A 24,244-nucleotide genomic window follows, 5' to 3' on the forward strand; every position below is an offset into this window, starting at 1 on the left:
ATCAATGTCATGTCAGTTGTCATGTTTTTCAAAACAACTGGAGCAAACCAACATAATTGCAAAGGAATTTACCTCAGAACTTTTAGGGAGTAGAGATTAGGACGCTGAGTTTTTGGAGTTAAATGTGTACGGCACCTGTTTTTTGTTGAGCTTTTTTTCTATAGTCTGTATTATCTACTGTTAAGACTTGACTCCAGCATAGCTGAAACCTAATATGCAGTAATGCAGCCAAAGGAATAGGAGGAGTGCCTAACCAAACTATAGCATTCACAATAGCATGTTGACAGATGATCCTACTTGAAATGCCTTCACAATCATCAAAATCAAAACTGAACATTAGGTGAAGATTGACATTATTCTATTCATCACTAACCAGTATGGAAACATCCCTTTGTTTCCTGCAGTGATTTTTATATGGATTATACACTGTAATTAAATTCAATTTTTCCATTTTTTACTATCATGAAAATACTTTTGTATGCAGACATTTTGGATGACATATTTAAGTGGTTAGCTAATTAAAGTGAAATGCTTAACAGAGAAAGCTAGCTTTTTCAAAAGTAATTTATTTTGGTATGTGGGAAATATATTTTTACAATGTTCCAATGTCTGGAACAATAGAGTCTGACTCACATCCACATTTGAAATGTTTTTAACTAGACCTACATTGTGTGAGTCGTAGCAAGTTGCTGTCTCAGAGCTTAATGCAAAACCAGTCCCAGACAGTGGTTAGAGTGTCTTTATGATGTGCGATGCATTATAATGTCATGGAAGGGACTGAGTCCCAAGAGAAAACACATCATGACCCCCACATTGTGCAATATTTCAACCATCTATGGAGAAATAGCAATTGCCTTACCTGAATTAGCAGTAGTCCTCTGTGTGTACAAAAACACAAGTTGACACAGGAGTGACAACGGGAGTTATTACAGTAAAAAATCTCCTTCATTCACAGAAAATACAGTTGACCATGTAGCTGTAAATCTTTTTTGGAGTTACTTACTGTACGTTATCAACATTTGTTATGACTACATTATTGCTGGAACAAAAACTTCAGCAGTGTCTATACAGCAGTGTCAGCTGATGAGCAACAAATAAGAAATACAATGTTAAGAAATATAACACTGTCTGTAATCTGTTTGGATTTGTAACATGCTGACCATTTTTAGTAATGTTCACTCATCAGAGGCTGGTTCTTTATTACTTCATGTTTACTTCATGTTCAAAGCTATAGGAATGACCTTACGTTCAACACATTAGAACCAAATGTTTCCCCATCATTGCTTCTTTAGACCCATTTAAGTATAATTGCAGGTTTATTGGGTTTACTGAGTATATTTCAACTCTACCAATGGATTGCCTCTTATACAATAGGTCACTTTTCAGAGGTAATTGTGAGCAATTTAAATTCTGTTGAGAAAAGTAGATTCATTTATTAACCACACACGGTAAAAAAAGCCCACTTTGGCCCAAGAAGAGGCCAAACACTGATTACTGTTTATTTTTTGGACTTTTAATGTTAGGGGCATGAGAGTGTTAGATTCAATGAAGTAAAAAAGAACCAGTTACCTATGGGTAATATCTACCAAAACAACGATGAGATGAAAAACGATTCAAAACAATCATATTTAAAGTTACTTTTTCAACGTTCAATTTCATTGCCTGCTCATGGTTGACAGTGTTATGTAGTATAAACCTGTCACAACAACTGTGTACTGTTATGGTTAAAGGACATACCCTTTTAAGAGGAATAACAAATCAATATGAGAATTAATTTGGCATCAGCTATTTTAAATCTATGTGCTGTATAAGACTCATTTCATACTATATGTACTGATAGACAGCCAGTTATTCCCCCTTGAGTTCAACATGTCTCTGGATTCGATTCAACATTCTGTCTATTCGGTTGCATTTGCACCATTCACCTGTGTCCTCCCATGCGAGATCTCAGAGAGTAAAATGTAATGCCTGATACAAAACATTATTGCATTGCATTATTAGCTCATTAACTATTTTGTAAGCCACTTGCAATATCTCTTTACCACAGAGCTTGACAGTACAGTACAGCTAGTAAAAATGTTCATATCACATGTGAAGTTAGGAATTTAATTATTTGTTTATTTATTTACTTATTCAATTATTAATTTATTTCTATCTCCAGGATTCTCCCACCTGAAAAATATAAACTCCTGCTTATTCAAAAAGAAAATGAAGAAATAAGCATGGACCATCTCAAAGAAATTGTTCAATAAATTAAAGTAACAATAATAATAACAATATTAATCATTATTATTATAATAATCCGAATATCCACATTCATAACAAATCCATTTACAGTGCAATGCACACTTCAATATTCACTCTTTCCATTGACATGTACACAAGGTCAGTCCCCGAATGTCTGTCCGTTTAAAAACCAACAAAAAGAGAGGGGTCGGGGAGGTTATGGCTTGTCAAGGGGCAGGAGCAGGGGGTGTGGTTTCTGGAGGCGTGGCATATGATTTGTATGATTAAGAGCAGTTACAAAATGGCATCAGGATTTACAGGGGACTCTGTACATGTAAAAAGACAGGATTGCAAAAAAGGTTGGGGGGGAGGGGAGGTAATTGTACAGAGGAGTTGCTTAGCAGCTAACAAGTTGATCTGTACAAACTGAAATCCAGCATAACAAAATGTGAAGAGCTATGAGGGGCAGATTTCGGGGAGCAAGATCTGAAAAAGAAGAGGGCTATCTGTATAAATAAGTTAAATAAATCTGAAGTACAACCCCAGCAAACACATAATTCAGAAACATAACTGAAGATCAACAAACCAGGAAGAATCATAATACTAATAGGAATTAATAATAGTAATGAAGATGGTGATAACTGGAAATATTGTTATACTCTATATACAGACATTGCTAGGTCACATCAAAATCACTCTAAAATGCCTCTGTCAGTGACAAAATGAGTGTAAGAGAGAGTGACGGAAGGAGATGTATGTCTGTGTGTGTGTGTGTGTGTGTGTGTGTGTGTCTGTGTCTGTCTGTCTGTGGTTGAGATAGTATGCATGTAATTAGACAGAGTTTTCCTCTGCTTGTATGATCAGTGTAAGTATGGAACATGCTTTCAGGACGCCTGTCCTTTAGGTTGTCTCTTTGAAACTGTCTGTCTCCCAGCGTCCCTGCCGTGTAGAGATATTTCACCCTGTTTTTCAACATGCACACGTTCAGAGATAAAGAGATAGCGGGAAAAGAGAGGGGAAAAAACACACACTCTGTATATACACACTTTCACTGACCGCACACATACAAACAAACTGTATATACACATAGACATACCTTATATACACACACATCCCGTATATACACAAAGAATATACACACCGTATATACACACACATACATTCACTCAAACAAATTCAACTTAAATCTCTCTCTCTTCATTTTTGATCTCTTTTTTTCCCAGTGGTGAAAATAAGAGAGAATCGGAGGAATATCAAACCCCCATTTCAGCAAAGTCCACACAGGGAAATAAAACTGGAGGGAACATAAACCCAGTTGCAAACCGCCGTCCTATCATTGCACTGATCAACTGATTACCCAGCTACAGTAGCTGCCCAGCTGAGCATATCTTATCAAGATGCAACAAAAACAAATTAGTAAGGGGCAGATAAGGTAACTAAGTGTCAAAGGAGAGGATGTTCTCTGATCGTCCGCGAATGAAGAGCTCCACAGCGATTGTCAAGAAAACCGATCCACCTGTCTCTCCGTCAGACAGCTGGATAGAGTGGAAGGGAAGAAGGGGTACGAGTCACGGCAACGTCCAAATCGTTGAAGATGGGGGAGCAGGTATAACAAGTTTTGCATTTCATTTAAATCCAGGGAAAATGAACTTCCACAAAATGAAAATGTCCCAAAAGATTGTCACAAGAGAAGTGAGCTGATTTTTTTTTTGTTTTGTTTTAAAAAAAGGATCATTTCTTATTAGAGTTCCTTAGCATTATCAAGAAGTAATTATCTGCATTGGGTGTCCTTATGACTAGTTAGTGTTCTAGTAGAACAAGATATTATAACGATAAAAAAGAAATCATTGTATTTTGTCCATTACTTCCAGCTTCCAAGTTTTCCGTTGGAGCCAGATTTATTTAAATCAGTTTCTGTTGAATTGAGGCAGTGCATATTTAATATATTTCCTCTCAAAGATAGAGAGAGATAAAGCAAAGACTAAATTACTTACAGTGGGATTGGAAGAAAGTAAAAATAAATGAGAGAGAGAGAGATGGGATTAAGGATACTGGATATGAGAAAATGGAGTGTGGAAAGCCAATGAGGAGAGGAGCAGATGGATGTGTAAACAGGGAAATGATCAGGAAAAAACCACAGAAGAGTGTTAGGAAGAGAAATGAGGAGGACAGTTACAACAAATAAGGCTGAATTACAGATGGAGGGAGAGAAATAAGGAAAACAGCTGGGACTGAAAGAAAGAATATAATGAAAATGGAGCAAAGCATTGTGTTTTATCCCAAATATCTCTCTCTGTTATATATTTCTTCGTATTTCCCATAAAACTGACAACACAATAGGTTCAACACACTGCCAACCAGGAAGCCGTTCTTCTTGTAATTATTGGGCCATCACAACATTTAGGCAGAGAATGGCTCATAGTCCTTGAAGAAACTAAATATCCAACAATAGGTATCTAATACAAAAAGTCTTGCCAATCACCCAATCAGAGAGAGAGCATAGGTAAGGGAGGGATGCCCACTTCAATTTGAATCCTCCAATGACACAGCTTCCTGCGGGATCATCCGTGACTCTGGAGCATCCAGGGTGTGGCGGGGACAGGAGTTGTGCTCATCCCTTGTCCCGCTTTCCCCCTCTGTCAGCCAATCGGATTGTAAGGGTGGGCTCCTGGATTAAGGCCGGGCCAATCTGAGGTCTGCCCACTCTGCATCAACCAATCAGGTTCCAGATTGGCTTCCTCGACGCTTTGTGAATGGCTGGAGGGAGAAAAAGGGAGACAGAGAGAGAAGGAGGGGGGAGGTGTTCGATGAAGTGGTGTCCAATCATGGCTACTGATCCTACGACTGATGGAACAACTGCCCTATGACAGTCACTCTGTGTGTGTTCAGTGTGGACTAATGTCTTGTCAGCCTGTGTTCAGCTCTGAGGCAATTGATTGTTTACCTGAGTCTCTCAATTCTGTATCTCTGAGGTATATTCATGGCAATGCACATTTAACAATCATTAACCCTGTGGACCATGTCTCGACTAATTGTGGATTAAGACATATAACCAACAGGCTTTCTATGCTTACTACTTAATGGGGAAAAAATGTCATTTTTCAATTAATAGTGTATTGGTTACAATAGTATACCATATTTTGGGCCTCAGTGTTTAATGATTAATTAATCCTCTTTCCTTACTCTTGACCAAATTACAATCAGATGCCACTGTTGTGCAATAGATCTGAAAGGCATGGCAGGAAAAAAACAAACACTTCCAACAGTTCTAGCAACCCTTAAAACCAACAGGGCAACCATCACCTAAAATGTTAGCTGTGCAAGGCTAACTTTACACATTTTCACATAGAACAGCTGGTGTAATCTGACTACAGCCTTCAGCATGACAAGGCACACACCTTTACTAAGACCTATCTGTATACTGCAGCAGTAACATGCCTGCCACTCTCAATGATGTGCTGAATCACATACAATTGAGGAGCTAGTATGGCTCATTATGTAAACATCAACACAACTGTATAACTAGTGTAGCTAGAAATAGGAGATTTAGGAAAAGATTCAATCTAACTTCAGTGTAATTTCTTGCAACTAAATGGCAATATTAAGTTGGTTTTCACTTCTCACACCAGACTTCCCATTTATTTCAGGGCATACCAAATTCACAATCTTGTGTAAATAAACACAATCTATGCTTTGCTTAATTTTGTTATTTAATCTGGCACTTAGGGCAAGCCAAAGATATACTTCTTGCAGTGGAATCAAACAGCCAAACATTATTCACTATGTCCTCAGATAGACCCATAAAGTAAAGCGCACTATGTCCAATGGACTGCACGAGATTGGGAAAGTCAAATAAATATATTAATAGCCCTATGTTCTTTAAACTGTAATTATGATTTAGCTGTGAAGTCATAACAGTTATTGTCACATTTCAGGCCTGCTATTCATAAACACATTGAATATACAAATTAGTGTCATATTTGAAGGGATAATTGAAGTCCCTAAGTTTTATGGCAAGTCGCAAATGGAGCAATATTGTACAATGTATGGCGCACGTTGTATCACGTGTAAATTAATTTTGGGTTAAGGCCTTCTTTGAAACATGAAACTATAATCCTATACTACATAACTATACGTCATAGCTTTGCTATTCTGCGACTTAATGTAAGATGTAAAAATTTGGCAACTTATTTTTGCAATGTTGTAGTAGTAAGCAGCTTGTGACATTTGATGACAGGTTATCATTGTGCTTCCTTATTGTATTTTTTGTTCTGCTATATTTACTTTCCATCCGAACACATTTACTGATGGATACTGTTATGTGTACTGTGTGGAAACACTTCAGTTCAATGAATGTCATAATCTTTTGAATTATTTTAAAATGTCAATTCTTTCTCAGCACATATTTTTCTGGGGTGCAGCCCCTAAATTGATCTGCCCACAATGCTAATTACTTTGCAGAACTAAATACTCTAGAAAGAACTAGTTCTCCAAATGATCTGACATAAACATAGCACATGAGCTTGACATGGTTTGAAGATCAGTCAAGAGTTTTTAAACCAAAATTCCGCTTTTACTCTTCATTTGGATGGTTTATGAATCATTTGGCTCAGTTCTACAGAGTCCACAATGCAAATATCACTTCCCAATTCCAGCTGTTAAGAATATATTTTGCTCTGTGATATAACAGGAATTTCAGGATCACTGATGCAAAGTTTGCCCATCCCATGTCTTCATATGGGCCTACAAAACATCAGTTCATATAAATGTCTTGTGTGAAATATACACCTATAGCTAAGTTTTTTAACCAAATAATGTGCGGTATATGTCCTTAGTTGGGGGTGGCATAGCTCCCATAACCTCAGGCAGGACAGATTAACCACAATTGCTCCAGTTGAAAATCACATCAAAAGCCTACCATGTACATGGCCTTATTAGTATAACAATATATATATATATTTATATATAAATATATAGGTACTCTGACACATGTGCACATCATTTTGCATATGGTTTAAGGGAAAGTGCCACAGATTAAGTACAAACTCAGACCCATCTCCAAATGCAGACTGTGATGTACTGCACATAAATACAGTTGCGACAACAACAAAGAACAACACTGAATGACATGCTCTGTCGAAGGCAATCTTGAGTAATAAGTCCTTGAGGGGGTACAGCACCATTTGTCAGATCCTAAAGCCCTTATTCATATTTCTCATCTCTAGCATTTACCTGTAGCACCGTCTGGGGAGGACGGTAGGATTATTAGGTGGCCAGATTGGGACAGTAAGTTTTGGAATTTGATTTAGCCTTCAGGGGTAACCACCCTAACCCCAACCAACCAAGAGGGAATTCTGAATCAGTCTAATATCAGTCTAATATTTGAAAGGCAATAGCATAGTGCTACAGCATGTTTTTTTTTCCTCAATCACTACATTAGAGCCTCAGTCATTGCACTGATTTGATTTGGGGTCACTCTCAGGCCCTCTAGCACCATTTTCAGCAGCCACATTGTTCTCACTGAAGATGTCCCATCTCAGATCTGACCAAGGGAAGTCTTCATTTAGGCCAGGGGATGCTACAAGGTGCTTCACACACCCTGAACGCATTCACTTTCACTTTTCAAAAATGGAGGAAGGGGTTTGTCCTCAAGGGACTTCTTTTGCTGTGATACATCTAATGAAAACATCAACATACCAGTCTTGGGAAATTCAGATTCTTTGGTAAAGGATAAACTTATTCTTTCTTTCCTCAGCGAATGACTATAACATGATTCTCATTGTCAAAGATGCTTGAGCAACCAAGTTTCTCTATCTTACACTGTGCGCTCACGGATTGCACTCCTATTTACACTGAATAAGGTCTTGTAATGGTTAAGGTACAACTGGACATGACAACAACCATGTCAGCCACATTGTAGTCTGAGTGTTTCTGTAAAAGTGTGATTCAACTGTTTATGACACACTTTTTACACCTTGTTCTATTCTTCACTGTTGTTTGCTTTAAAGAAGGGCTCAAAGATATGAGACAGAGGTCAGAGTAAGCACAAAAAAATCTGAAGCTTAACAACTGGCCCTATGGGTAATGGTTTTGCAAAGAAAGCCTGCCCTTGCTACATTCCAGCAGGCTTGGATGGCGATATCAGGAAAATAGGAATCAGTTTGTGTTGCTAACTAAATAAGTGGAAAGACTTAAGTTATAAACACTCTAAATTTTATAATTTTACCTGACACTGTACTTTATGAGAATTATTTGTTTTTCTATGTCCTTGAACCTATTTTGGTAAAAGCATAGTTTTGACTTGACAGAGGTAAACACATGACACTTACAATAACCAAACACACAGCCTCACCCCATCATACAGTACGCACAGCATGCATGCATATATCCACCCTGCCACACACACACACACACACACACACAAACTGAACACTTACAATGAGGTTACATTCAAACATTGAAATAACAACCTTGTACAGCATGTGAAAGAGACAGAGGGAGAAAGACAGCTAGACAGACATAAATGCATGGGAGCGGCGGAACTATGAGATTCATGTTGGAAATGGCACTGTATGTTTAGGTAGCACCAGTTCATCACATATTGGTTCTGAGATTGAGAAGAGAAAACTTTGCACAAGTCCAGTCCAGTTAGTGAAGTCCAGTCCTTATTTACCATTTGAGATCATCAGAGTTTTCTGAAGGTGTTTGGAGGGTGAAATCCATCAACTCAAGCTATATTCTCCTTCCCAAGGACCCTAAACTGCACTAAGTTAAAAACATCACTCTCATCATTAGACAGCTTTCTATTCACCGAATAGTCTCCTGGATTTCTATTTACCCTGTGTCGGTAAACCATGGTCGTTAACTCTCAATCACAACATCATCACTGCTTTTTATTTGAAAACCCTGTTAGAAGGTACTGAAAGGCACTGAGAACGCTAGACCACATGACTATGTCTCAAACAATGGAATCTGAGAGCTGGCATTTTCAGGACAGGAATGTGTCCCCCTTCTTTACCCAAGGAATCATGGGATAACACAAGCAGAGCAACCACAGTAAACAGGGAGATTGCAGCTCTCTGACTGCACTGACTCATACAGGCATTTTGCCTTCACTGGCAGCTGTTTTAACCCTTGAAACATACGCCATAGTTTCAAGTTAATGTCCTGACAGCAAATCCCACTCAATAACACAAAACATACAGAACAGAAAAGTCACAAAATAATGTAGTTTCATTTAGCCCATATTGCTTATTTGGCAGATCAGTACTACTTTGACCTAATTGCCCCAGGTAGCACATAAGAGGACCCCATGATATCCAAGGAGTTCAAAAGAAGGGACCATTATCCTGTCCTGCAACACAGACACTGACCAAAGACCAATTTGACCATGAAAAAAAACACATTCTGGTGAGATCAGGTCAATTGGAAAGCCCTTTTCATGTGTGTATATGCAGTGTGTATAGTGTGTGCACCCCCTTGATCTCCCCTCTCTCTGTCTTGGGCACAACAAGAGGGAAAAGGATGCCACTTTTTCTGCCTCCATAAAAAAAGAGGAAGAAAATGAATGAAGACATGGGACCATTGTTGTCATTTTTGTCTTCTCTCTCTGATTTGATTGGGGCTGTTATTGACCTGCTCCCCCTCCTGATCTTGCTGTTGCCGTGGTCCCATGTGCCATGACGGCTGTCATTGTGGAGGATGTTTGGCTGCCGCCGAGCTCTCCATTCTGGTTTGGGTGCAGACGAAGAGGGGGGAGAGGAGGAGGAGTTAAGGGTGGGGGGAGGACTCCGTTCCAAGGGGAGCTGGCAGAGGAGACGCCCGAGGAAGAGGCTCCAGAGCCGGGAACGATGGTCATTCCTCCTCCTCCAGCATTCACACCGGGGTCTGCAGAACCCAGGGAGGAAAACTGCTCCTCCTAGCAAGACAGAGACAGAGAGGGAAGGGGGGAAAGGGCCGAGGGGTCGGGAGAGGGGAAATCCCAAGGGCGTTGGAAAGGAGGGGTGGGGGAGGGGGGGCAGAGGAGGCAAAAAAGAGTGATATGAGAGGAGGAAAGATGGAGTGAAAGTATGGGGGGTAGGAAAGAGAGATTGTGGATTTAAAAATGGTGAGTGTTGGAAAGATACAGGAAAGCAGGGCAGTGGTGAGTTGAAGGAGGAAAAGAGGTGGAGATAAACAGTGGTAATAGAAAAAGGAAAGAAAATGGAATTGCCACATTAAGGAGATCCACAAGTAAAGAATGGCACATGGCATAGAGAGGTAAATGTAGCGTGAGGTTGAGAGAAGAGAAGGTGATTGAAAGGTAAGGTTAGAGAGGTGATTAGAGGTTCAAGTTGAGGTGAGCGACGGGATTGTACAGTCAGGGTCGTGGAAGATTGGAGGGTGATGCCCAGAAGTAAATAGAAGATAAGAGCGAGGGGTGATGGGAACGTGAAGTTGAAAGGGGATTGGGTGGTAAGGTAGAAAGATGTTATTGAAATGTATGTAGAGAAGTGATCAGAGGGTTAAGTTAAGAAGTGATTGGAGGGTAAGGTAGAAAGGTGGTTGAAGGATGAGGTTGACAGATAATAGTTGTTTGGAGTATGCAGGTGAGAGGCAAATGGAGGTTGTGGTTACACGGCGATTAGACAATGAGATTGAAAGTATGGAAGTTATTGGAGGGGGGAAGTGAGATGGGATTGGATGGTGAGATAGAAAGGTGATTTGAGGGTAAGGTAGAGAGGTGATTGGAGGGTAAAGTTGAGAGATGATTGGTGGGGGGAAGTTGAGTGTGATGAACGGATGAGGTTGAAGTGTGACAATGGAGATGGAGAACAGTATTGTGGTGGTGGAAAGCATAGAGGTAGAGGACAGAGAACAAGGGAGAATATGAGAAAAATAAAGAAAATAGATGGTAAAGGAAGAACAAAGGGGAGAAATAAATGGGTCACAGAGCAGAGGAATGCAGTACAACCACAGAGATGGAGAGAGCAGAAGAGGGAAAGGGGGGACAGAGAAAAAGAAAGGGATGGGAGGGATTAAAAATCTGGGGTTGACAAACAGGTCAGTGTGTGCTGTACTCTTCTCAAGATGCTGTAGAGCACGGGATGAACTACTAGTATGTCAGTATGGATGAATGTCAAAACAAGTCAAAACAGTCCAGTGACATGTAAGGTGTCAAATAAGGCTTGGTCAATGGGTTTCATTACACTGAGCTTCTTTACATTGTCATCTTAAATTGTCCTCACAAAATCATAATGGTAACAGTGATATAATAATCACTGCTGTTATGAAGGTTACACTAGTGTACACAATTAAATATTATTGAACCTATTCTTAGTCAGAGTTTGTTGGGGTAATATTGATTAATACACTTGCTCATTTGCACAGAATCAGGCTAATGCCCCCCTGAGGTTTGGTCAAGGGTTCATTGAGAGCATTAATGTACTAATGTAATGAACTAGTCTCATGCACATAAATACACTGCAATCTTAGGTGTCTTACAGTATTATACAAACTTAGCCAAGGGTGTAAACAAATGAAAACTGTTTTATTAAATGAGGTTACATTTTAAAATGACAGATGAAAAATACTACATAGTAATACTATAAAATAATAGTATTGACACAGGTGGCAAGGGTTATACTGTGGAGAAATTTACCTTGAAACAGATATACATAAAATGTTAACACTATATGGTATCTGAGACTTATGTTTCTATAAAACTTATCTTCAAACCAAATCAAAACTATGTCCAACCCACTAATCAGAAATTCAGAGGCATACCTTTTGGCAACTTCTTTCAATCGGTCTTCCTTGCTTTGCTCAAACATAAACAAGTCCTGGGTTGTGATTTGTGATTAGTGGATGAGACAAAGTTTTTATTTGGTCTTGACCACTATTCTTACCTACATATGGCGTAGGGTAACGTCATTGCCAATACCAGTCTGATTTCAGTTATTAACTAATCAAGTTCATTGTACAAGCCGTCATGTCCAGTCCAATTCAATGAAGTCTGTATTGAGGCAGTGGGAAAGAAAACATTTTGGTTAATTCGGTGCAGTCTTATGTATGTTGAAATATGGCATTAAATGTCTAAAAGTGCTGTTAGAAATATGCACTGTTAGAAAATAAATTTATGTTATCTTCTGTATTTTATGGATTATGTTAAATAAAAATAATTTTCTAAAAAAAAAAATGAAAAGAGAAAATCTGGAATGTAAACCTTGCCTAATGCAAGAGATCCAAACATCCACTGGACATTCACATGAAAAACCAATTTTTTGGACATTCAAAGCCATTTTCAAATCGCTAACAACCCATAAAATGACCCCATTCTGTTTGAATGAAATACTGCAGGGAAGGAAAGGTAGGAGAGAATATGTTCAGATGGTTTTTCAATCTACACTCAGCAGAGAAAGAGGTCAATAATATACAGTATGTGTCCCATAGAAAAATAGGTTAACACTGTTGAAATTGATTTCAATTTCAGTGAGTTTCATGCAGTGCACACATTGCCAATAGTGTATAACCAGTGATGAGTTGAACTGGATCAGCAGACCTTTTCTCTTCTCACTCAGAACCTTATGAAGCACATGGGTTTCAACACTTAAAAATTACCTGGAGATGCACACCCCCACTCCCTACAGTGCTACTGTACCAACAGGAACAGGCCTATGGGCACTGAGGCATAGAGGTGTTTGTCTGTCAGTCTGGATCACTGTCAGTTAGCGCTACTAAGAGCACACTACATCCCCATATCAATCACCAGCAGTAACATCCTTCATATAATACATTTAACTGACTGACATTTCTGACTTAATCTGTCTGCCTGAGAGTGACTTAGCAACTCAATTGCTGTACAGTTGAAAGACTGACCCTGTGATGCATGAAATAATTCACCAGAACAGAAAACTGAATAACGGAAATGCTAAATAAGTAGCTCACAATGCAACTGAATGTCCAATTAAGACACTGTCTGAGTGATGAATAGTCTCTATGGTTCCTTGACTAACAGGCATAATCAGATGGCTGACATTCCTACTAACTACTGCAATTAACTGACATATTGACCAGTCGACATACCACAAGATTTCACCCCTGCCAAATTAAATCCAGAATTGACAGACATCTTGCAGCACCCCAGAATTCAGGGACTGTGGATCTCCTGTAAACTGTGTAAAAATGTGCAGGAATGGCATTACACACAGAAGCATTCACAACACATAGACTGCAGTGGTATTACAGTGCTGAGTGCAATGTGAGTGTGGTTAGTGACACAGATACAGAGACAGACACACAGATATTCTGATCCTCACCCATCTTCCCATGTCTTACTTTTGTCAGCATTGATTGCTCCCCTCCCCTTTCCAAGTCCGGAATTTAAATTTCACTTTAAGATGTGAGGGAATTCAATGTGACAAATGACAAAGACAGAAATGCTCAAATGGCACATTTTCTTGCATTGTTTCACTGTCAGGAAGAAACAGGCAGCCAGCTTCTAAATACCTACTGACATGCATAATGCTATTGCTTATTTAAAGGGACATAATCAGGGATAATGGCAGACCCTAGCGTACACTAGCACAGACATCTTCACGTAATTATACAACCCCTACTGTGCTGACACACTCCATACACAATTCAGTGTCTACCTACACATTTACAAATGCTTGGTCAAAGTCACAATGTGGCAACACAGACACTGATACTGAAACAAAGGCATCACAAACAACAGACATACACACACAAAATAAATGTACTCTTTGTAGGAGGGTATTGTGTTAGATACGGAGATTTCCCATATTTCCCATAGTCTATCTTGGGGAACGGAGGGGAGGAGATCCAAATTAAAAGGGTATGCTCATGTGCCTGCAATTAATGACACATTTTATGGTCACAAACAGGGCAGTAATACTCTTTTTAAAGAAAAATTGTAGCACTGTATGTCAACGTGTATCTGTATATGTCTGTGTGCTCCTCTATGCATATGTGCCATTGTGTTAATTATGTGTGCACAGATAGTCACTTGTGTTTACATGTGTGCATGTGTCTCTTGTTATGCAGACTATGACTAGAAGACAGTCCAGAGAATAGTTTCATTTTTACTTTGAAAATACAATTATGTAGGTTTTTTGTGAATCTTGTGTTTCAACTCTAACCTTATTAATGCTGTTTTTGAATTTCTAAAAAAGTAAGGCAATGATGCTGCTGTGAGCCTGCAGGTTGATAATACCTGTGCATTTTTCTAATTCCACAAATTTTTGTTGAAAACAATTGATCCATTTAAGTGATTTTTTTTTTCAGAACTGGTTCAGATTTTGGCATCCTGGATCCAGTACTTTAATCAAACATTCACAAGCATTATAATTAAGATGAATATTTGACAAAAGACAGTTAACCAATGCTCAGTCTAAATCAAACAGCAAATTAGTTTTTAACATTTAAAATGGGGGGCATTAATGACCAAAACTGAGATGTGAAGTAATAACAATTTCTATGTGTGTGTGTGTGTGCGTGTGTGTGTGTGTGTGTGTGTGTGTGTGTGTGAGAGAGAGAGAGAGAGAGAGAGAGAGAGAAAGAGAAAGAGAGAGGATATAACTAAGTTGCTGTCTGTCTTTCAGGTCAAAATTGTGTCAGTGTTTTTAAGATTTGTGTCGTGTCTGTCAGTTTTTGCTGCACCTCTTTCTAATGGTGACAGTCCCTGTCTGTCAGTCTGTAGGGACTAATTAATTGAATTGTATTCGTCTACAAAGCTTTATGGGAAGTCTCCGTATCCGTCTGCTGGTGTATGCTAACATGACCGTCTGTACATTTGCACTCCAGTCAGTGTGATAATGGCCTCGAACTGAGCCTTTGCAGTGGGTGGGTCAGCATGTCAGTGTTGATTTTTGTAAAGATAATGCATCGGTGTGTATCTTTGGACTGCTCCGAGTGAATGTTCCAGCTCCAGCATAAATATTGATCTCAGTATTCTGTTTAGGTAATGGGTAAGATACAGTTCAAACATTTAATCAACACTGAATACTTGCTGCTTCTGTAAATTGGTAAGAAATGAATACACTCTGTAGTCTTGAAGAAAAAAAAACTTTATATTACATATAGCATGTCCACATTTGTAGGGTTTTGTAGGGTATATTAATTTTTTTAGATACCACAGACAGATACATGTGATTTTAAAAAACAGTGAGCTGAGCTTAAACTATAGGTGCAACAGGTGGTCCCCCCGGTATCTGTAGTTCTGGGGTCGGTCAGATTGTCCTTGGTCTGTCAATGTGTGTAAATATGAGCCGCGGATCGCAGTATGTGGACAGAGATGTGCATACAGTGCATGTCACAACATGGCAGCATGTGGTTACTGAGCTTGCAAGTAGCAGCAGGGTGTATGCTTGATTTGTATATTACCTGTGTACTCGAGGTGGGACGGGCGCGAGACGGGGCTGCACTAGGATGGACTGCCGCCTCCCCTAAGAGAAATCACCGTATCTCATCAACACAGAGAGGAGAAAGAGAGAGAGAGAGAGAGGGAGCAGGGAGAGGGGGGGTGGACGACGTGCTTGTGTTGAAAGATCTGAGGGGATGGGGAAGTTGTGGATTGTCTGAAGCCAAGAATAACTGACACGCATACTCATACATACCCGCACATAAATCCGCACACGTAAAAAATTAGAAAAAAAAAGAGAAAAACCCTTCTAAAGTACAAATGTGACCTGGAAAAGAACTAGCAAATGATAGTCATGCTGCTTAGCCCAAAAGAACTGACTGCAAAGCTGGCATGCCTGAGGATGGTCAGCTGAAGTTAAGGCCTACAACACATAGTGGTAAGTTGGCCTCTATTTACATGCTGTTGATGTGTCATTCACATTTGCACACACTGCAACTGGGCACATCCACAATCACTCTTAGATCTTCTGAATGTGGCACATGAGTATCTGTGTTTATCAAGGAACACACACATATACTCGCAGTAACAGAGAGAGAGAAAGAGAGAAAGAAGGGTAGAGAACACATGCAGTATGACATAGAAACTTCATTTAAAACAAAAAAAGGGCTAACACAGATATACAAACATTAAAATAATCAAAGACTATCAAACGATGAACACGAACCATCAACAACAAGATGACAGACAAAACCACAAAACAACAGCATTTAAGCAGGAGAAGAGAGAAGCACACAGGCACATAAAACAGCAAAGTCTACACAGAACACAAACAGAGAACATAATGACAGTCACACACACAAAACCCATCCAAACCACAGAAACAAAGTTGCCATGGAAAACATGCAATGAGGTTTTTTTTGTTGTGAGAGGACACACTTATTTTATACTGCTCCCACTATGGTTATAAAAAGAACTTCAGTCCGTTAGACAACTTGCTGTGTGTTACACGATGCTACCTTCTTATTCTTATTAAATTGCAAAAATGTGAGAAATCTGTGCTGAACTGAGCAAACAGCACATAAACTGTCCCTAGGAAATATTGACAGAAAATAATCATAAGATAATACGGTAGTATATTATAAAAACCTCTACCTTCACAAGTAAGGTGACATATGAAACAAGCTCTTTACACAAACAGAGCTCTGACATCTATGATTGCCTCGTAGCAGTCCTCACTTCTGGTAAAATCTAAAATCTCCATTTAAATTTGATATCTACTGTACATTGATATATTGCCTGCAATAACTTGCAGTAACCCTTAATATTAAGTGGACTAACACGGCATTGACACATATATAATGCATGATGACACAATGTACCTGTGAACTGGTAATTAATTCTCAAATGTCTGAATTAACAGTTCAATCCCAAGTGGGATAGTGCAGCTGTAACTTAAGAGATGCTTAATACAAATGGCTTCAGCAGGTAATGCTGTGTACATGAACGGGTAAAAGGTAATGTTAAAAGGTAAGCCACTTTGTATGGAAGTGCTAAACAAATAAAGCACACATATGCATAAGGCTCTATCCAAACTAGGAGCATAAAGCATCAGATAAACTGAAAATCTTATTAACTATCAAGTGCTGCTTCTCAACTCAGCAGAGAAAAGTTCAGTGTTTTCAGATGAAGAGTTCTCTGTTCTCTCTCCTTTGTGTCCAAGGCTCATAAATGGAACTATGTGTCTTATTGTGAGAATAAGAGTTTAATTCTTTTCTGAGAAACAGTTGTTCCACTTTCACAAAAAGACTGGGACATGCCACAAGAAAAAGAGTAAAAGAAAGGAATTCAATCTACCAATAACGACACCCTAGTCACATCTGCCTCTGTGACTCATTCAGACTTAACTTGCTGGATGCTCACTTGTAGTTAATATAGCATCTATGGACTACATAAAAGGAATTCATAGTTACTGCAGTAAATATCTGAGGATCACTACATATGTATTTCACCCTTTATTTCTCTGCTATCATGTTTTTCAGGGGTTGATATGGTGATGACACATACGATTCTGCTGTTATATGAAAAATATCTAGTTCTTTATCTTATTGTTCCACACTGCAATTGAAATGCTTTAAAACACAGAGCTATTTGCTACAGCTCACAGGGATTGCAAACTCTAGTGTGCCAGAGATTTTCAAAAACACCCAAATATATCACAAGGAGGTCAGTTTATTTGCCAGGAATGGCTTAGACATGGGCTTTGCCAACCAACCAGAGAGGAGACACTGCACATGACCATGAGGGTAAGCTTAAGTTGAGTGATTCACCAGGAGCCCAGCCACTAAACACACCACTGATAACCTGTTATTTCAGCCACAAGGAAAGCACAGCACATGAAATACACTGCCACAAACAAGGCAATCTGCTGAGGGCTGGCGGTGTGGGTATTGTGGATCTGTGGCTGTTAAGCAAAAAGGCTGTGCCAAATCTCAGAGATGCAAGTGGATGTGTCTTCACCCTGCTTACCCACCCAGGGTTCAGACTTCTTACACATGTACAGACAGTCCTGGGAAGCACACACTACTGAGAATCCATATCCACACACATAGGACACATTAGATATAATGCAGTTGACACACAAATGTGTAGTCCCCAAACCCGGTCAGAGTGCATTAATGAATTCAGAGCAGGCAGAGAGCAGCACAGCCTAGTCCATGCCACAAAATGACACAAAAATGACCTTAGACACATTATAGGAGCATGAGCTTGCACAAGTGGTTGTAGAATATAAAACGAGCATAAAAATTATTGGTGGCAACTTATGTAATCTTTCATATTTTTGCTCCAATTTATTACACTGCTATTCATTTTGCACGCACCTTGGCACGCAAATGAACTGCATGAATGGTAATTTTAAAAAAATTAAAAAGCAAAACATGAAGCTGAGGAGTACATTAAATTCTTTGACCATGTTCATATCTCCTCTTCATGGTAGCTGTTTTCCACCTCTAACACACTTTGGAATAGCTACCACAGAATGCTAACCACTACACAATCTCCTTATCTCTGGCTATATGAGGCTTAGCTTCTGCATTCAGGTTTGTCTTGGTACTAGTCTCCCTCTCCTAACTTTGTAGGGAAGGAAGATCTGTATTCCATACTGAAACTGTATCACCCAGCTGTATCACAGCCTGATAGCACATGCACAATTTCCTACCCGTAAGCAGTCTTTGCAAGTCCAGCAATTTGCTGTATTACAAGTTCCATTACAGTGTGAATCCTGATATGCTGTCTGATATGTTTGACTGTTTGAGCATTCCATATATATGTATCTGAAATAATGTATGCTTGACAGAGGATGGATCACGGTCTGTTCTTCCTCTTCCGTGTTGCTTTTGATGGTGATCTGGAAAAACACATTTAATTTGTGTATCTTCTGATGTGTGGTGCATTGATATGATCTTTGTGGTGTGAACCCTGAATGGCTCCAGTAATGTTCACTGGAGTTCACTTATGTAGACAGACACAGACAGTCAGCATCATGTGGTTCTGCAAAATGACTAATGATTAGTGGTGCGATTATCTGATTTGAGTGATGAGGGGAAGAGGTGGGGGGCACAGGGAAGAAAATGGAAAACATTAGGCCAATATATCCAGCTGTAAAGTGGTTTGGCCAGAACAAATAGTGGTGCATGTGTGCTACAATTTTGTGTATTGCTTACACAACATTCCTGACTTCCAAATAATACACATTGCTGAAATGTTGTGCAAGTTACGGCAAAAAGTAACACTGCCTTAAACTGGTACTGAAAGTTAAGGTCAAACCGCTTTGATGTTGGACTGAATTGCCACTAAGGTGCACATAAAGACGTACTGTAGTTAAGTCATATTGAAAACCATACAGACAAATGACGCAAGACAGACAGACAGTTTTGAATAAGACCATACCGAGAGACAGATGGACAGACAGACAGACACAGAACGATGGGAGGAAAAAAGAAAATCCTACAAATAAGAGGGGTTATTTTAGACAGTCAAACAAGACTGACACAGACAGACAGTCAGACAGATGCACAAAGAGTGAGAGACTCAAAAGCAAAAATAGTGACAGAGAGACTGTAGGAAATAACCAAATTGGCAAAGACAGAGGGACAGACAGGACTGCAGACCTCACTCATACAAGAGCACAGACAGACAACAGACCTGCTCCGCGAACATTCTAGGTTTGAGATCAGAAACAGCTCCACCCCTCAACTCATCTTCTACCGCCATAAGCCTAGGAGTGACAGAGGGGAGAGAAAGAGAGACAGAGAGAGAGAGAAGGTTAATAAAGACATGTCTATTGCAGCAAATACAGACTACATTCCTGTAGCATCCAGCAAGACAGATTCAGCTGAAGCAACCCATTCACAAGAGGAAAATGTGTTATTTTTACTGGCTTGAGAATGTTATATTAGCACCGTGCATAGAGCTTTCAGCCTTTGGTATGATGATTGTTCTATTTATGACAATGGCTAAGGTGCCTCTTTTTTACTTGTCCATAAAATTGTTCACAACACTGCGTCCTCTTGTTGACACCATTGTAGCATGTCGCAGAGTAAGTCTATGAAAAGGAAATATAACTGAGGCTATACAGATGTGAATTCAAATTTTCCCAAAGGTATTCATTTCATTTTTCATTTATTTCCTTTCTCTTTGTGATTGTGATGTTCTTCAAATGCAATCAGGTAAAGCATACTCAGAAAAATTACTCTCTTTATATCATTCCGATCCAGAAGCATCAGATGAATAATTCATTAAACTGCTATATAATTGGCAACACATGTAAAATCTGTGTATCCTAATAACATTTTTATATGGTATGGGAAAATGAATTCTGAAGGGCTTTGATAGCTGGTACAGCACAAGTTCATTATCTAAGGCTTTACAGAGAGGGCTGGATGGTGATAATTATTGCAATAAATGGTCCCATGTTTATGTCAGTTTTATTAAGTTTACACTGATCTTGTTACTTTGAAACACCCTCCAAGAAAAGTCTAATGTGTAGTGACTTTACAATGTGATATATCCCTGTATGGGGCTAGCACATTCCTGTTTGAGCTAATCAAAAGTAGTCTGTGAATATCTCAAAAGGAAGAGTCATGATTCTGCACAGATCATTGAAATAAAGGAGTTTCTCATGTCATAACATTATTGTTGAAGTGGTGCGGGGACCAATCAATGGAGTACATCAATGGTATGGTGTTTCCACACATTTCATGTAAAGATGAATTACAGTACAATATGGATTAAAATGAAGTTAAATGAATTGATCAAACATACCTGAATCTGTTAAACAATTGCAGACATAGGTTAACATTTCTTGCATGGAAGTTTTTTTTATGCTACATTCATGTCATTGCCTGAATAAAATTAACTTGGCTGTGAATCTGGTGTCCTGTTAGAATTATCAGAATGTGATCAAAGGCCGTGTGCCACAAACATTGTGTTTGTGGTACTCTAGTAATGATGGAACATAAAAAAGACTGATGCTCAAGACCTACTATCATCTCCTGATGGTATGGTCAGTTGACATGGGGAGAACAACTTTCCTGTTCAAATTTTGGTTGGTGCAACTGTGACCATTCAGACAGCCTCTCTGTATGCTGAAAAGTCCATTGATGAAAGTGAAACACTCCTTAGTAAAACTGCTTCAAGCTTTTAGTGAACATAGAAGAGCAAATTGCAGTAGAATCATTTTAGGCATAAGTACAAAAATGCCCTACATCTTTAGAGTAGGTGTTTGGTTCCTCGTTATCGTGCTTAACTGCAATATTGTACCATTTGTACTTTTCCTCCCCAGGAACATTTCCTCAGAACAAATTACACATTGCTGTAAAACATTAATAAATAATGAAAATCCACAGGTGAAGATTTCAAACACTGGCATTTGGATGTTTTATTCCATGAAGAGAGTACAGTGTACTGTTCTTTTACAAAATAGGAAGACAAAAATATAAAAATCAAGAACAAGAATACAGACAGAGAAATTGGTACTGGAGAAGTAACAAAATGAACCACTGACATTAAGTTTTAGCATAATCCTTAAAAGACTTATAGGGAAGACAGGGATTCACGAGTGAAACAGACATATGCTACAAAAACAGACCTGCATGTTTACTGTTCAAGTGATATGCTGAGCGGATCAATTTTCATGCAGTCACAACAGAAAGGGAACTTATCCACAACAGGTCAAAGAAGATCATAATGTCTGGCATTCGTTGCTATTAGGAAAGGAAGTAGGACAGAAAGGTGTACTCAACAGAAGTTCACATGTTGAAGACTGAAAGTACCGTCTGGCCAGTACTTGTTGGCTCCTTTTATACAAGAAGAAGAAAATAGACAGAGACCACTATGCATTTGTGACTCCTATTTCATCTTTGTAATACTTTCAGACATTATTTATTTATTTGATAATGTCTACTCACAATATATAGCAGTAGAGCCCACGCAAGATTGCTTATCATTTTCACATACATTATTGCATTGCATTGCACTTAAAAGTACATCTGTGCTATTACAACAAATTACTAAAAACTAAAACTATTTTTGAAAATAACTATCTTTTTCATATTATTTTAAAGATATAATATATTTATACATCTCTAGTGGTATGTGATGTGTACAGTGATTAGGTTTCATTAGGCTACTGTTAACTGAAATTCAAAGATGCAGAAGTCACGTCTTACTGATACTGAAGAAGATTTTCAATATAAAATGCATTACTCAACATAACTAGAAACTAACTGACACTAGCAACCTTCAAGGTAAAACATATGACAGCATTCATGTTCTGCAGACAACCACTTCGTTCTAAAGCAAAAAAAGTTTAAGGTTGGGCTTCTAGGCGTTGCTGGACAACAAGTTGGTGGCTGTTTCTAACCCCACCTGAGACAGCAGTAGTGCTACTGTGACCTAAAGTGCTTTATTCCACCAATAAAGCTGCCTGGGATAAAGCCACCAAAGAGAAAGTCGTTTTCACGGAAGGTTCACGTGGAATAACAGTGCGACGGTTGGCCTTTTGAGGCTTGTAGTGGTGGGATTTTTCACATCCTTCATTAGGAACAAGTGCAGAAACTCTTCTTTTAGAGTTATTCATATATATATATATATATATATACACAACTGTTCTACAACTAGTTTTAATATAACACGAGCAAAAGGAAATCACTCTGCATAGACAATTTCTTAGATTTGTCGTGCAAAATTCAGACACCAAGTTTACCATCCATTTGAGCCAATCTGAGCAGACACAAATTAAAGGTTATTCCTTTCTCAGTTGTCTTTGTGCCACATTTATCTCAAGACAGATTGGCAATTTAGTGGAGTGGTAGGAGTTTACAGTTGGTAAGGGCTAAAAGGTTCATGGGTATGGATGAATCCTGGGAGCCCCAGTGTAGTGCTACAGCAAGACTCTATCCCTCTCACTCCAATCAGAATTGTCACTGAAAATTTGCATTTACAGAATGAGACCGTAATCCATTGGGTGCGAGTTAACATGTGTGTAAAAAAAAAAAACAAAGAAGCACTGATTTGTACTGTACAGCTCCATATAAAATGAATTCTGAAAAGATGTTTGAAATATATCCAATCTACAGTATTTCTTCTTTCTTTATCACAGTTTCTGGATAGCTAAGATCTCTATGTAGCATAGCGTCTTCCCATTTCTGACCTATGGCCAGCTGGCTCATCCTTCACAACACTCTTCAAAGGGCAAAAAAGGCATTGTAATCCTTCAGGTTGTGGTATTATATATTCTTCATTAGTCCTTCTGAAATGCTCTCAGCCATTCTGCTTCTTGTTCCTCTGTACATTCTTTGTACTGCCATGGAAAACATTGCCAGGAGGGTATAACTATGAAGAAATATCAAAAAGCTTGCAGCCTCATCTAGATGGTTTTCCAGAAAAAAAACAGCTCATACGCTTGTTTTTAAAATAATCTTCTCTGACTTCAGTGCATTTACTCCAGTGATGTCCCAGTTTCTATATATTCTGATTGTAGTACTTCGGTCCCACAGTACTCCTCATCCATGTCATGTCACTTTATATGACTGACAGAAACTGCTTCCATGCAACTGAGACGTCAGTTTAGGGAAGATATACCGGCTGGGTGGTGCTACTTCAAAACAATAAGGGGTGTGGGGAAGAAGGGTTTCTGCAGGTTGTTTTTCATGTGTTTTATTTTTCAGTTTTCTCCATTTTCCAAGTTAGGCCTCACACTGTCAACGTCTTCAGTGGTTATCCTGAATATGAATAAAGATATCAGTGTATAATCAGGTGCTTCCGTGTGTGACACTATGGTTTATGTTAAAATTTTCAAACTACCACAGAAACTCAGCTATTTTGGTGAGGCCTGGAATTGTTCCTACCTCGTTTGGCACTCCCTCCAACAGCCTTGAACACCAAATCATACCAACTTAATCCTTTATTTTATGCTTTACCTTCTTAAGAGTTGTACTTTTTCCATTTACTTGACAGTTACGTTTTATACCAAACAAAAATGCACTGCATTATAATGTGGAATAGAACGCAGGCAGTCCGTTTTGCAACAATCTGGCTGACATCAATCTGCGTTTATGATGTACCATACCACCATAAATCACCATGGTTTATGAT

General features: G+C 38.9%; 1 protein-coding gene across 9 annotated transcripts in view; it reads right to left on the reverse strand.

Moving 5' to 3' along the window:
• Positions 1-3,397: 3,397 nt before the first annotated feature.
• syngap1b (synaptic Ras GTPase activating protein 1b) overlaps positions 3,398-24,244 on the reverse strand; it is a 93,840-nt gene continuing 72,993 nt past the window's right edge. For 4 of the 9 annotated variants that reach the window (XM_036538016.1, XM_036538015.1, XM_036538014.1 and 1 more), the window contains 3 exons: positions 19,793-19,865; positions 9,862-10,144; positions 4,859-4,983 (listed from right to left, as the gene is read on the reverse strand). In XM_036538016.1, coding sequence (XP_036393909.1) covers positions 4,937-4,983; positions 9,862-10,144; positions 19,793-19,865 — 403 coding nt within the window. In that variant the 3' untranslated portion in view covers positions 4,859-4,936. Of the gene's footprint in view, positions 4,984-9,861; positions 10,145-13,542; positions 13,598-15,609; positions 15,672-19,792; positions 19,866-23,739; positions 23,872-24,244 lie in introns of those variants that run through there. The other 5 variants (XM_036538019.1, XM_036538017.1, XM_036538018.1 and 2 more) reach the window with 5 other exon arrangements.

Source organism: Megalops cyprinoides, chromosome 10, assembly GCF_013368585.1.
Source record: "Megalops cyprinoides isolate fMegCyp1 chromosome 10, fMegCyp1.pri, whole genome shotgun sequence".
Taxonomy (NCBI): Eukaryota; Metazoa; Chordata; class Actinopteri; order Elopiformes; family Megalopidae; genus Megalops; species Megalops cyprinoides.